The sequence below is a fragment of the Anopheles cruzii genome, chromosome 2 (assembly GCF_943734635.1).
Source record: "Anopheles cruzii chromosome 2, idAnoCruzAS_RS32_06, whole genome shotgun sequence".
NCBI lineage: Eukaryota > Metazoa > Arthropoda > Insecta > Diptera > Culicidae > Anopheles > Anopheles cruzii.
Window position 1 is genome coordinate 30,024,316 of NC_069144.1, and position 14,303 is coordinate 30,038,618.

The 14,303-nt window shown below is 39.0% G+C and overlaps 2 protein-coding genes across 7 annotated transcripts; one reads left to right on the top strand and one right to left on the bottom strand.

Annotated features, from left to right (window-relative positions):
• Positions 1–9: 9 nt before the first annotated feature.
• On the bottom strand, positions 10–4,463 carry LOC128268801 (calnexin-like). Of its 4 annotated transcripts, XM_053006032.1 has the most exons (8): positions 4,446–4,463; positions 3,990–4,180; positions 3,507–3,911; positions 3,311–3,444; positions 2,654–3,242; positions 2,447–2,587; positions 2,099–2,227; positions 10–1,522 (listed from the first exon to the last, which is right to left on the bottom strand). In XM_053006032.1, exons 2-8 carry the CDS (start codon positions 4,092–4,094, stop codon positions 1,178–1,180), a joined length of 1,848 nt encoding a protein of 615 aa, XP_052861992.1. In that variant the 5' UTR covers positions 4,095–4,180; positions 4,446–4,463; the 3' UTR covers positions 10–1,177. The 4 variants fall into 4 exon arrangements, with proteins under 4 accessions (XP_052861992.1, XP_052861994.1, XP_052861991.1 ...); XM_053006034.1 differs by lacking the exons at positions 2,099–2,227; positions 4,446–4,463 and adding an exon at positions 1,637–1,756 and having other exon boundaries at positions 3,990–4,350; XM_053006031.1 differs by lacking the exon at positions 4,446–4,463 and having other exon boundaries at positions 3,990–4,329.
• Positions 4,464–5,007: 544 nt separating this feature from the next.
• On the top strand, positions 5,008–10,141 carry LOC128268998 (E3 SUMO-protein ligase PIAS2). Of its 3 annotated transcripts, none has more exons than XM_053006323.1 (11): positions 5,008–5,276; positions 5,704–5,867; positions 5,938–6,568; positions 6,629–6,869; positions 6,947–7,052; positions 7,131–7,259; positions 7,332–7,495; positions 7,576–7,673; positions 7,739–7,898; positions 9,522–9,605; positions 9,729–10,141. In XM_053006323.1, exons 1-11 carry the CDS (start codon positions 5,235–5,237, stop codon positions 9,848–9,850), a joined length of 1,941 nt encoding a protein of 646 aa, XP_052862283.1. In that variant the 5' UTR covers positions 5,008–5,234; the 3' UTR covers positions 9,851–10,141. The 3 variants fall into 3 exon arrangements, with proteins under 3 accessions (XP_052862283.1, XP_052862284.1, XP_052862285.1); XM_053006324.1 differs by having other exon boundaries at positions 7,579–7,673; XM_053006325.1 differs by lacking the exons at positions 9,522–9,605; positions 9,729–10,141 and adding an exon at positions 8,626–9,080.
• Positions 10,142–14,303: the final 4,162 nt, after the last annotated feature.

Here is a 14,303-nt window from a genome sequence, read left to right on the forward strand (position 1 = left end):
CATTTTGCTCGTTTTCACTCTTTATTCATGGTCGACGTTGTGAATTTCCTAACGTGTCCGCTGATAGCCTTTCGAATCAAAGAGCAACATGCGTTCTCTAAGGTGAGATAGTTGTTATTTAAATTTAAAGAACACAAAATCCTGCAAAGCCAAACCACCGAAAAACAAACCATAATCACCGATCTCTTAACGGACTCGCGCGCGCACTGGCCAAATTATATTTTGGGGCTTGATGGAGTCCACACTGGATAATGAAGCAAAACTTAGTTTGTTTTTGGAAATGTAAAGATGAACGAAATATGCTTTTCTTTACCTACGTAGTCATGATCCAGGACTGCAGGGATCTTGCCGTTTCATATCGTTCTATAAGGAAACAATCTTTTTACAACTGTTATGTCCGACGTCCGGTTGTGGATTTTTGTTTGATTTCCTTGCGAAATATCTGTGGCAAAAGTTCTTATTTTCAAGGTAGTTTATCTTTCTGTTGCCCTGTAGAAGCTATATAACGTTCTTTAGAATTTATTTCATTTCGGTTATTGCATCTTCTTAATTTTGTTTTTTTGTTTCGTTTAAACCGAGAACGGTTTGGAATGAAAACTGAACGACGAACTTTTGGAATGTTGTAGACTGCCAGAACATAGGGTTTTCTAGAAGATTAAACCAAGATACATGTTCGCGCAGTATCTCTTCTGTTGATTATGATTCGAGCGAGGGCGAGGGCGAGGGCAAGTACTAGAACGGAACGCCCCGAGCAAAAGCAGTATTACATGCGATGTATCGAATGATGCGATTGTTGAGGGTTGTTGTTGAAATTGGTTATTGTTTTTGAACCTGAAGTAGTGATTAAATAACCCCATAAAATCAAATTATTCAAGAAACATCGAATTAGAGTTTTGTTATAACCCAAATTGCTTGATGCTCGTGCCAGTAATATATCTGTGTAAGTGTGAAATAATAAAGCATTACAACATATGTATATCAAATATTTAATACGATATGCAATAATTGAATCGAGATGGAATTAAATAGATTGCGAACAAAGTTCCGGTCAGCTTGAGACGTTTTTGACGAACGATTTGTTTACATAAAACATAGCAGGAACGATGCCTTACGGTCTAACTCTAGTGAAAATATAATGCCTCTACTTATGCAATATAAGAATTTCTTATTTTTTCATCTAATCTTTGCGAGCTTTCCGCTTCTTAAGACCGTCCCCGGGTTCTGCGTTTCTGCTATCTACTGTTGCTCCTGATTCTCCATCATCCTCTTCTTCTTTGTCCACAGTCTGGTGTGCTACATGGACATCTTCCGCGCCGTCGTCTTCATCCTCGTCCTCCTCCCCTCCTTCGTCGTCGTTTTCCGCTTGACCCACTTCATCGGCCAAGCTCGACGGCACTTCGTTAGCGTTCAGCTGCGTTTTATCGGATCGGGCTCCATCCAATCCCATTGCATCCCGTTCATCATCTACTGGCACAAATTCATCCGTCTTTTTTGAGTGACCAACAGCTCCCTTCGCATCGGACTGGGGTATTGTTGGAAATATCAGAAACAAAACAGTTATGAGCGCAAATTGAAAGAGTTGCATACAAAGTTATACATTAAAACGCAACAACTAGCATAGTGCAGTGATTTTTACCTTTGCAAAACACACAAAATACACGACAGTAATGATGGGCAACCCTACGACAACTAGCAGAACGGCCCACATCCAGGGGTTACTGTTACAATACTTCATAAAACGGGACACCAACGTTTCCTGTGGAATGTTTGATTAAAAGTGTACAGATTCTTTAGGGTGAACACTACTTCTCTAGCACCGATTCAAACAGTATTGTGAAATCCAGACAATGTTTGCATACTTACAATAATATAACTAAATTGGGCAACCGCTGACCAGTTTTGTGTAACAATGAATCAACCAAAAACTAGCCAAACTCGTGTTTTAGCAATATAAAGACCGCATTGTCGCCGTTTGAAGTTACATTCTACACACGTAATTCAATATTACCATTTTTTTTTCAAATCAACAATAAACAGAGAAATTACGCAAACGTTTGCAAAGCAATGCGTGAGTTCTTAAAATAAACACAAAAAACACCTTTTTATCTCGGCGACTCCAGAGGAACCAGACGTATGCTATCAATGGTATCGAACAGTAGACAAAATAAGCTCCCCAGTAGGCTGGTTTGTAGTTCATGTAAATGTTCATTCGCTCCCAAAGGGTTTGCTGGACGACATCGATGAAGATAATGAGTTTTAACGATACATCAATGCCTCGAACTAATACATCGTGGCCAACAAATCGTTCTGTATAAGTTGAACGTTGAACCAGAGGTTCTTTGGGGTTTTAATTGTACTACTCAATAGAGTTGCAAGAGCCGAATATTTATGCATTCTTTAAAAGCCTAGAATAGGAGTACAAACCATCATTCTCTAGTATACTTACGGCTTGGCGGTCCAGAATTTTTATTTTCAGATCAAAAGTTTGAGCAGCCCACTCATCAGCAACTGTTTCATCGTCACAGATTACGATATTATCAAACAGTATGTCACTGGACATGGACCAAATTTCGATACCGACGGCAGCCTGAAATGTTGTACCAAATAATAAAGAATAAGACAACACCCTGTTGCAAATAGTTTGAATGCTTACAATCGATGTCATCCGGAATGGTGATAAATCTTCGAAAAACTCGGGATTCGGTATCTTCCTTGGTGACCATTTGCCTTGGTAGTTCACATTAGCTATAAGCGGTGGCCGCCATTTACCTTTGTAATTGGGGTTGGCAATCATTGGTGCCTTCCACAAACCGCACCCGACTGCCTTTTCGCACAGCGGATTTGGAACAATTGGGGGCTCCCATTCGCCGTCCATGTCATTGTCCCAGTCCGATGGTTTCACAGCGGAACTGTCCGGAACCATCTCTTCGACATCGTCCAACCAGTCGGAGGGTTTCGTGGCCTTAGGATCCGGTATTTGTGCTGGCTCGTCTTCATGCCAATCGTCTGGCTTTGTCGCCTCCGGATCTGCTATTTTTTCACGATCATCCCAATTGTCCGGTTTTTTGTCCTCTGGATCATCGATTTCAGCAGGAGGATTAACCGGTGGAGTGAAATTGGTCAACAGTGAACCTTCGTTGATGGTCTTATGATCAACCCGAATGGTGTATGTATTGTCAGGGCGTATAATCAGCTGATACAAATGCGGTCGTTTATCTTTGAAGGGATCGTCAAGTCTTTCCCTACATCAAGAAAGAGCAGTTATTTTGAGCAAAGGGGATGGCAATTGATAGTACGTTGTTATACTAACTTTTGTTTGTTGCAGTGCTTTTCTGTAATGGTCTTGTTGATCGGATTTACATGACGGAAGATAAAATGTAATTTCACATCGTTGCCGCACTTGTCGGGCCCAAACATGATCGTGTACGGTGTTTTATCGTGAAACTAAACAGACAGGTTTAAACTTCAGCATTTTTCACCGAAAGAACTTACGCTACACACTGTACCTGTTTCAAATTTTTCATACTGTCGCCAGCGGACAGAAGCTTAATATAGGAGCCACCACATTCTTGGCCATCCTGTAGGTTCACCTCGTACTGCACAATCAAAGGCTTGTTGTCGAAAACGAATGGTCTATTCAGTAGCAAATGGGAAGCAATCGCCGCATGCTTGGCCTTCGATTTCAACACCAAACCATAATCATTTGCCAATATGGGTCTCTTTGGTGGCTCGATCAACCATTCACCATCGTATTTGGCCACCTCCTCGGCCGCATCGTCTTTAGTGGCTTTGGACTTGATCCACCGTTTTCCAATATCGTCGACGTCGAACAAGTCGTCGAAATGTTCCGCGAAGTACATGCGGGCTGGATCCACGGTTGGCGTTACGTATCGATCACCATCCTCGGTAGACTGCAAAGGAAAATGATTTCGGTGCACACGTAAACGGAAATGTAATGTAAAATGATTTTCCCCTAATTCTACCATTACCTGCACATCATCCGGAAGTTCGGAGTTTGCCAATACTAAATTATGAAACAGGGCTACTGAGCACAGGAAAAGGAGCGTTGACAAATGATGCCGACCAAGTTCCATCGTGCCCTAATGTGCTGCCAGCAAACCAGCAATACCTAACTGTGGCCACAATCCACGCTGACTGCTATAGAATTGGCTGGCAGAAGCTTCAATGAACACAAATTCGATTAGTACACGTATGACAAAACTATAGGCGCACGCATGATCTGTTGGTGCCGGCACTCGTGATGATAGGTTGCTTGCTATAGGTGTAGGTTTTTCGTTGGTTTTGTTTTCTCCCTTTCGCACTGTTGCCGGCGCGCTAGCACTTGACAGGTTTCGTTTAGGGGTTAATCGAATTAGGCTTAGCGAACGTAAAGTGCTGCCCCAGTAACTGTATAAACTGAGATTTGTTTTAGGAAAACTTCTCACCAGAAACGGGTTAAAAATTGGAAGAGATTCACCTCTCGTTGACACAACCAACACCAATGGCAGGGAATGGCTGCTCAGAGATTCTCAAATGATATGACATACAGACATTTTTGTACGTTTTGCTCCTAGCAAAACAGGGCTGTCAACATGTCCTAAAATCAAACTATAGCTTGCCGGATACAATAGTATCCGGATGAAAAAACAATATTATACCCCATCAGTAACATAAAAATATTATTTAAAAAATGGGTTAGCTCATTAAATTCCTAGACACAATGTTTTGCGATCATATATATATTTCGATGTTTTTGACACTTTATAATATCAATAAGTTTATCCATCAAATCAATTACACAACAACAAACCCAACAATTTAAATGTAATTGAATAGTATAAATCAACAATAGTTAAAAAAACATGTATCATATTCGATTGAAATCATTGCTTGTTCATCGAGTTGAGGTATCCTGCCCTACCGGTTAGCAAAAACATAGAATTAGAAGTTGGCAGCACTGAACGTCACGAAGTAGCCATATCTCCAGAAAGAGAAGTTTTCAAAGCTTGTGCTTCGCAACTCTGATAAATTTGGTGCTATACAACTTTCTGCAACAGTTGAATCAATTAGTTAACCTTACTATTCAGATGCTCAAATGGCTTTCACACAAATCTAGACAGCGAAACGATTGCTCCCTAGATTATTAGCGCAAATCTGCAAGTTCCGACAATCCGTATGAACATCGTCCAATTCTCAGTTGCCGAGTTTGATCGGACTGAAAGCGCCATTGGAAGATGAGAAAAACGCGGCAAGCCGCAGAATTTTCGGAACTAAAGGTAAGTCGCAACTGAACAATAAAAGGTTGGCAATTGTTTCTTCAAAACTATTGTTTTATTCTATACGTCTAGCTCGCTGTTACTATGTTTTAGCAAAACGAAACAGACAAAGAATCGGCAGCTTTCATGTAAAACTCATTTTTCCCATGAATATGTTCCGATCGCGCTCATGATACGATATGAATCGTTGAGTGAAACTAACTGTGCCCTGCGAACGAACTTTTATAATTACACTTTCGCCAACACTTTCGATACGCATTGATGCATTCGAATTCGCTGACTACATTTACTGGTATTATCGTAGCGAAAGCTGTTACGAACTTCCATATTTGCTTCTTTCTTTCTCCATAGCAACCGTTTTTTTCTATCTTGAAATGCTATCTTTTGGATTTTAACGATAAAATTCTTTGAATATCAATCGTTCCAGGAACTAGTACACCAGCTTCGAGTGTCCGATCTGCAACAATTGCTTGGGGAGCACAACGTCAGTCGCAGTGGTCGTAAAACTGAGTTGATTGAGCGTGTCCTGATCCTTGTGCGTCAGAATATTTCCGTATTGAAACATAAAGTGCGTGACCTTCACCGTAAAGCGTAAGTAACAGCTGATTATTGTGGCGGACATAGTGCACAGTAACAAATATTGCTTCGTTGATCTCCTTAGTCTGCAGGAGACTGTAGAGTCTTCATCCAACCTAGCGTTGCATAGCGTAAGAGAGCATTCGGTGCAGCCGTCCGTCAGTACAGATACAAACCTTGCTCTAGCTGTGCAATCGCTCATATCATCTGGGTTGTATGTAGGTGCTAACAGCGACAAAACTAGCGTTCCAAACAACAATAATAGTATCCACGCCGTGTCTAATTCACGCGCTGTAGCGGGAATGTATCAACAACAATATGCAAATACCGTTCAAAATGATAATCGCGTAAGCCAAGTGCACGCGAACGGCATTACGACTCCAGGGTATACCGAAAATCCAGGTTTCCCCATTCACCCAGATGTTCGTGTGAAAAAACTAGCATTTTACGACGTTCTGGCCACTTTGCTTAAGCCTGCCACATTGGTGCCTAGCAACACAACCCAGCGAGTGCAGGAGGGATCTTTTTACTTCCATCTGACTCCGCAGCAGGCAACGGATGTGGCACTCAACCGTGACACGCGTAATGCAAACCGGATTGAGCACACTATCCAGGTCCAGTTACGCTTCTGCCTATTGGAAACATCCTGCGAGCAGGAAGACTACTTTCCTCCGAATATCGTCGTGAAAGTGAACAACAAGTTGTGTCCGTTACCGGTAAGACTCTTGGCCGAATATCCTTTTTGTTATGGCAAATTATTTATGTTCTCTTCTCAGAATCCCATTCCTACCAACAAACCCGGAGTTGAACCAAAGAGACCTCCGAGGCCGGTCAACATTACACCAAACGTTAAGCTTTCCCCAGTTGTAGCGAATCACATAACCGTATCATGGTGCACTGAATACAACCGCGGTTATGCTGTTGCTTGCTATTTGGTACGCAAATTAACATCCGTTCAACTCTTGCAACGGATGAAATCAAAAGGAGTGAAGCCTGCGGACTACACCAGAGCATTAAGTAAGTAGAAGACACCGCTGCCAATAATTTACTAGAAACTTCACCTTTTTGTCTCTCTTTTATGTTTTTGTTGTTAGTAAAAGAAAAACTGAATGAAGATGCAGATTGTGAAATAGCTACAACCATGCTGAAAGTATCACTTATTTGCCCTCTGGGTAAAGCTCGCATGATAACTCCGTGTCGGTAAGAATAAACATTTATATGATCGTTGTTTCTTGTTCGTTCTAACCTCTTACAATGTAAATTGGGTTGGTTTTTTAGGGCTTCTACTTGCTCCCATCTGCAATGTTTCGACGCAAGACTATACCTTCAGATGAATGAGCGAAAACCTACTTGGAACTGCCCCGTGTGTGACAAACCGGCTGTTTATGATAATTTAGTTATCGATGGGTAACTTTTATTTGGTTCTAGCATAGCAAAAACAAAAGCCACAATCACCAACGTACTTCTCTTTCTTCGCAGCTATTTCCAAGAAGTATTAGATTCAAATAAGTTGTCGTACGAGGATACGGAAATTCAACTTCACAAAGATGGATCTTGGAGCACGCACATAAAGCAAAGTGAATTTTGTGACGAATCTCCTGGAAAAGCCATCCAGAAAGTGGAAGTTATTTCGGATGACATAGGTCTGCTTTGAACACATTGATAACTAAGTGGCAGAGTTTTAAACTCATTGAATAGAAATACTAATTAGTTAATTTTTTAGAAGTTATTACTACCGATCCTCCCAAAAATACCATCGTTCCGCAGACATCTGTCATCTCACCTAATGAGCCCACCTCTACAACAACTTCCAACGAAACGGTAAAAATCTTCAAAAGGGACTTGCAGACGAACACATCGATTAATTTTGTTTTACCAATGCATAGGTGGACCTAACACTCAGCGATACGGACGATGAAGGGTCACATAAAAAGAAAACTAATAACGGCAGATCGACAAGCAGCTCTAACAATCCTTCTTCATCTTCCGCTTTGACTGGCAACGCTTCGGCTGGTTCCGCTGCATTAACGAGATCCAAAGTCAATGGTGAGCCCACAAAGATTAGTAGAAATTAGTAGATGATTACAAAAATGAGAAAACACTCCAAAATTAAAACAAAGATGAAAATTCATACTTCTCACTGTTGTGTGATAAGACATAATGATAAAGAGGATATTGACAGAGGTTATATGTTAACAACAATCCATACCGGCGATGTTTTTATTTTTATCTGTCTATGTTCAATTTGCAACACTTTTCCGCGTATGCTTACTCATCTATAAGAGAGTGGCTTTGATTTGTTATTTCATTGTCTTAAAGTTTCTTATTGACGTAAATCTCCTGTCATAACTCGAACTTTAGTCATACCATAACCGCAATTGTTATTCACACAGTTTCACATTCGCTTTTGTTACAAGGTATATTGTTTGCATATAAACCTTTCGCTGTCTTTAATGTTATTTTCACACCAAAAAAATGTTAAACCCCACTTAGACTGTTACCATAGTCTGAAAATAGGTGGCTAAGAATCTTTTTTTTTCTTTGGTTAGTTTTACTACTTTTTTTCAATTGAGCAGATCGAGTTCGCTTGCAGAATATATACGTCAATTCAGTGAAACACATGCCACTACAATCTGCCACAATGCAGACCAAATTGTGCTATGATAATTTGTTAATTATCTTCTAAGTCTCTCTTTCTCTTTTTCTCTCTACTTTGTCTCTTTCTCTTTCTCTTTTTTCTTCATCATTATGCTACTGCCATGCAACACTTCAGAAAACCTTCCAATAGGAAATAAAAGTATTATCATCAGTGAAGAAATATTAGATAGCGAAGAACTTTAATCATAAAACAATTCTTAACTATGAACTGTACGGAAATCACAGGAAAATGTCCAAAATATTACGCGAGAAAAGGATTTTAGTTATGTGTACTTCAAATTGCATTGACCAAGCTAGTACATTTAATTTTACTGTACAGTTTTTGAACCTACACTGTTGTGTTGATCTGCTGCTGCTCATTGCTATCAGTAAGGATCTAACGTCTTGTTTTTTACGCATATCATACTGTACGATTTCCAATCCAATATTCGGTCATTTGAATTTTATCTTACATGATGGAACATAACTATCTTTTTTGTTCATTATTTTCAACAATTGTGAATGCTGAATGGTGAATAACATCGTATGAACTGTTAACGATTGAAATACATTATCGACCAAAACAAATATAATCTGGAAAATGTAATACACGAGCGGAATAGTTGTTTTTATGTTCATTGATTCGATTATAAAATTCTCGCCTTTTTATATTCACTCAACAGATTTAGTTACAGATTTCAAAATATATTGGTTCGCACAATGTTCTTTATTGCATTCTGTGCAATTGAAAAATATCCTGCAAAAGATTCTGGTTGTGTGCTAGCTCAAGTAAAACAGTTTTCCTTGCAATTGTCGATCATAACCTATTATTTAAAAAATAATTACAAAGCGTTAACGAAACGCGAAAATAGTTTGGGAAATTTATTGGAGCATAGGCTATTAGTTTGATGCAATTATTATTTGATTGTGGAAAAAACCTTAGAGTATATTCTTTAAAGATCTCACTATTTTGTTTGAATCTATTCTTCATGTTATTTTCTTTTCAAATTTTATTGCTTTTCGAAATTGCAGAGGATCCATCATCGTCCGTGATATCTCTAGATTCGCCATCTCCACCATCCACACCCAACCCTTCACACAACGGCAACAATAATGGTAATTAAACAATTATGAAGATGTAGTAAACAGTCTATAACAACTAAAGATAGTATTGAACAAATGTGTCTCCATGTTCGGTACATAAAAAATGTCTAATGTCTTCCAATTTTCTACTACCAGATGTTTCTTCAACAACCACCTTATCACTGGCATATAACCATCAGCAGCAACAATCCCCCGGTGGAACAAGCGCTGATCAAGTGAGTAATTTTCAAATCAATCCTCTGGCTCTCAATAGGTGAGAAAATAGCAGCAGCAGAGTTGTGACCATTTACGAATGAATACGAATTACGGAGAAAGAATCAACTGCATGCGGTGTTGCAGGATGCTATAAGGAATAATACATTTTCATACATTATTTAAACTTTTTTTCGTTAATAATAAATTTTCAATTTCGCTTACATGAATTCTGACAACAACGCGTTGGAAAGTTACAGTACAACTACGAAAATAAGAATCCATTATAATAATAGCAACTTAATTAATATCATTTCAACAAATCCATAAGCATTCAATGGAAGAATTCATTTCTTTTGCCGAAAGAGAATAATAAAATGTAACTATTAAGCCGTAAAAAATATGTGTAAACCGTTTTTAATTAAAGGAAAGAAAAGAATATATGAAGTTCAAGGAACTGAGTTATGTTTGTGCCGTTGAACGTTATCCAAAAACATTTGAACGGAACTCGGTAAGCATTTCGTTTCGTAAGGACATAAATTGCTTTATTCAATAAAAAAAAACACGGGTAAATATAAAGTATATTTAGAGATCAATGATACAAAAAAAAGGTTTTACTATTTCTCAGGTATTGTTTTAGTTAATACTGTTGTTCTGTTAAAATATGGAAAGTGCTCGAAAACACATCGTTCGAGTAGAAGCATTTGAAGTTTTGCAGCCAGTGCTGTAAACGTAACCCCATATGCCAAGGGTGATGAGAGGTGATTGACTGCAAAATCATACTCCATATTTGTGATGGAAGTGTTCGTCGGTGCTGTTTTAATCCGTAAATAAATACTGCAGAATTGAATGGAAACAATTGAATGAAGCAATGCAGTAAGCAGGCTGCCGATTGTTGTGAAGGTAGAGGTACTTTGGGGTGGTTCGCAGAGTGTTATTGGATATTTTTCGTCTGCGGTTCTCTCGGTTCGTTCTCATCGGCAGTGGCTCAAGGAATAGAATGTGATCAAGGCGTCCGTACGTTCCTTTTCGTATTGAAATAATACAGTGCACTAGTGGCAAAGAATTGTGAAGGAAGCATAAAAAGAATGTGGATGGATTAACAAAGTTGGCTTTTGCAAAGAATCATAAAAGTGCAGTCAAAAAAATGTACCCTGCACCCTCTGGAGAGTGGATGTAAGCTGTTCCGTTGTGTTCGGGTGTGTGCATGTGTTCGTGCCCGTCAAACCATCTTTTCCACTTTGCGGGTAGCTTGTGTCCTTCCTTCCAGGATACCGTATCATGGAGTAATACGAAGCAATCATTGTCAATGATGGTTGTGAAAACTTTTGTTCTGGTGTTATGTTAGCAGCCAATTTCCAGTGTTTTATAAACGGATCAATCTTCAATGTTGAGAAATTGTGCGGACTAAAAGCATTTAATGAATGCTTATATTTATTATACAGGTAGGCAAAGAAAATTACCTTTTACAGCCTGTGCAATGCTATGGAAGACTTGAAATTCTTAAAGACGCGTACATTGACCTGTTTACTGGCCCCCCTTCGAGTTCTAGTCATTTGTTGTTTTGGAACGCTGGTTAAGAAATACGATCATTATGCATGCTGTAGCTGTTCCGAAACTTTCTGAAACACGTATAAAATATACCCACATGCAATGAAATGTGTCAACTTGCCAAAACAAATACCATTCAGAAAACAGAATTGTTTGATTTTTATATGGCCGTTATTAATAAAAGTACAACTATAGTATATCGTGTTTCCCATTCTCTAGACAGACATTGCCTTTGGCTCCCCGATAACGGTTCAAATTCTGTCAAGATTTTTACGCTGTTTCTGACGACCTATGGGAGAATTTGAACGGAATGATCAGACTTCGAATGCTGTGCCTTCATATTTGTGAGCCTCTTAAACTGCATGTATCTACATACATATTATTATAGCCATTTCCTCATTGCAAAGACTTTGCCAGTGGTTTCCCTTAGTTGAGTTGAACTATAGTTGAAACTAGCATCTTTTACTGCCAATTATCGCCACGTGGGGTGTGTGGTTTTTGGATGGTTCTATTGTTTCAGATGTGTTGAATGTTGATAGAAAAGCAAACTATAAAACGTAACAATTTTGTCGTCTTGTTAAAAAAGTCGGTCTGTCTAAAAAATCCAATGTTTACTGATACATTGGTTCAAACGTGTATAAACTCCTAGACAAGATCGTGTAATTTCAACCTTTTTTCTATGAAAGAACAGGCTGGACTGTATAACTTTGTCACAGAAATTAATGATTTATCTAATAGGTAAATTTATGTAATGTTGTGATAATTTCATAGGTCAACTTCATTCGTGTTGGAAGACACCGACACTCGTACACCATAGTTGGGTTTACTTTATGGTCAAAACTTACAAATAAAAAAAACCCTCTACAAATATGATGTAGACACATTGTTGTACTTTACAACAATGCACTACTTGATCGAAGTAAGCCAGTTCCAGTTTCATGGCGTATTTGAGCGTGCTCTTACTGTGGTTCATTTAAAAAAATACTTTTTCTTGAAGTTAGTTTTGTTCATGTTGATGAATTTTTGGACCGGTGTTGTGTTTGCTCGTTATGTACGGGTTTTGTTTTGTCATGTTTCGAATGATGTTTTATTTAGTGAACTTTCTTTTCATTCTTGCGACGGAACCTAAAAATAGATGTTTTTCACTTTTTTTCTTTTGGATAGTCAAAGCTTGCTCAAAGTCAGTCAAGTCAAAGTTAAAGCTAAAGTCATGTTTCATTTTAAAGCTTGAACGAAAAAGATTAATTTTCTCTTCCGGCTTGTTGTTGTGAATTGTTTTTCATTAAAAGACTGGAGAGTTCATTGCCAAGAAATGTGTTTCAAACATGTGAACATTTTATTATTTTTGTTCTTTGTAACAGTGTCAGTGCAAAGAAAACAGTGTCATCATACATGACAAAACATCAGGTAAATCAAAATGCAAGCATACGATTATGCGAAACACTATTGTGTGTTGCATAAAAAATCAATCATTTGGGCGCTCATTTAGATGACATACGCAGGTCACCAATATGGTGGCAATATCCCAACTCAGATCCTAGACCTCTGCGGAAAGCACACAGACACCACCTTTCCTGGCTTTAATCTCCATGCTTTTGCAGCGGACAGTGGAATCAGTCGATTAAAACGACACTCTCCGGCTTGAGGACTTCTGTCTGATTTCTTCGTTCTGGTCCAGCCAAGTTGACTTCAATCCGGATTGAACATGTTGGGTTCCTGGGTTGCGGTGTTATGCTGATAAAAAATTACGTTCTGAAATGGTACAGTTGTTTATTAAATCTTCTCAAGTGTCGAAAATTGCCTAATCTGTCTCGTGCAGAATGTTGCATCTTTTATAAACATTGGAAAATGACTTCTGTCTGAATTAAAACTTCGACCGGTGAGGACTGTAGCCCTCGTTGATAGTGTTAGTGAGTGGCTCGTGTTTGTACAAGGGAAACAAAAACATAGAATGCACGGGTATCCATTTTTATTACAACACAGTTTAACGCGTCACTTTGGCTGGCACCTTTGAAGTTTAGAATGAATAAGTTTTTATGAAAAAATGGTGCATGTAATGTGATAAAATAGGCCATAATGTAAGTAGAATACTTCTATGAAGCGGTTAGGATTTGTGGGAAAGTGAATATCTGTGCATCAGTGTCGCGCAAAGCTGCTTATTTGGGGTGTTAGTTTTGTTGAATATGCACACTGAATCTTGGTTGGCGTTTCGGAAATTTCTCAATTCACTGGCGTTTGTGAGTCGTGATTTTTGGGATCATTAATCAAAATATGCGTTGCGTTGTGAATTCGTGAGTGTTGGTGCTGAAAGTCAAAATGTAGCATAACATCGGGTTTGCGCTTCCCGCATCCATTTTGCTCTGCCGTAATGCACAGTATAAGAAAAGTTCTAATGTTATTTGTTTTTCAAGCGCCAGGAGGAGGGGTTCAGTTAGTTATGTGTGATGCGGTCGAATCCTCCGTACGAACGAGAGAAAGGAAGAAACACTGAGAGAGAGTGAGACGAAGGGAGAGAAAGAACTCTAAGAAGAAGAAGAAAAGAAATATGTGTTATATTAATCAGTCCCTAGGTGAGAGAACCTCCGAAATCCTCTCAAAGGATCTCCGGTTCGCGGGCGCGTATAAAAAACGTATTGCTGTGCGAATACGTGCGATTTTGAAGATCCCAATTGAATGAAGAACTCATGCCGCCTCATTGCTCTTCACTAACAGTTTCCCCGATTATGTGTGGAGTCGTGCGATGTTATGTGTGCGATGTTTTGGATGCCGATGTAAAAAACGGTAGAGTGTGTGCACGATATTACGGCATGGCGTACGGTGCAGAAAATGCTCTGCTAGTGTTGGTGACAAGTTTACTGTGTTGCACGCGAATCCTGTAACACACTCTACTGTAATTGCTGATAAAGACCAACTGACTGTTGATAAATGATTTTCAATAGAATCTGGGCAGCCACTTTTTTGGTAAAC

Excerpts from the sequence above, each read along its gene's own strand:
- LOC128268801 (XM_053006032.1), bottom strand. The coding sequence starts at position 4,094 with ATGGAACTTGGTCGGCATCATTTGTCAACGCTCCTTTTCCTGTGCTCA. Across the intron at positions 3,912-3,989 it reads AACTTCCGGATGATGTGCAG|TCTACCGAGGATGGTGATCG; the intron begins GTAATGGTAGAA and ends TTTCCTTTGCAG. Across the intron at positions 3,243-3,310 it reads AAGCACTGCAACAAACAAAA|GGAAAGACTTGACGATCCCT; the intron begins GTTAGTATAACA and ends TTCTTGATGTAG.
- LOC128268998 (XM_053006323.1), top strand. The coding sequence starts at position 5,235 with ATGAGAAAAACGCGGCAAGCCGCAGAATTTTCGGAACTAAAG. Across the intron at positions 5,868-5,937 it reads CGTGACCTTCACCGTAAAGC|TCTGCAGGAGACTGTAGAGT; the intron begins GTAAGTAACAGC and ends TGATCTCCTTAG. Across the intron at positions 9,606-9,728 it reads ACACAACGGCAACAATAATG|ATGTTTCTTCAACAACCACC; the intron begins GTAATTAAACAA and ends TTCTACTACCAG.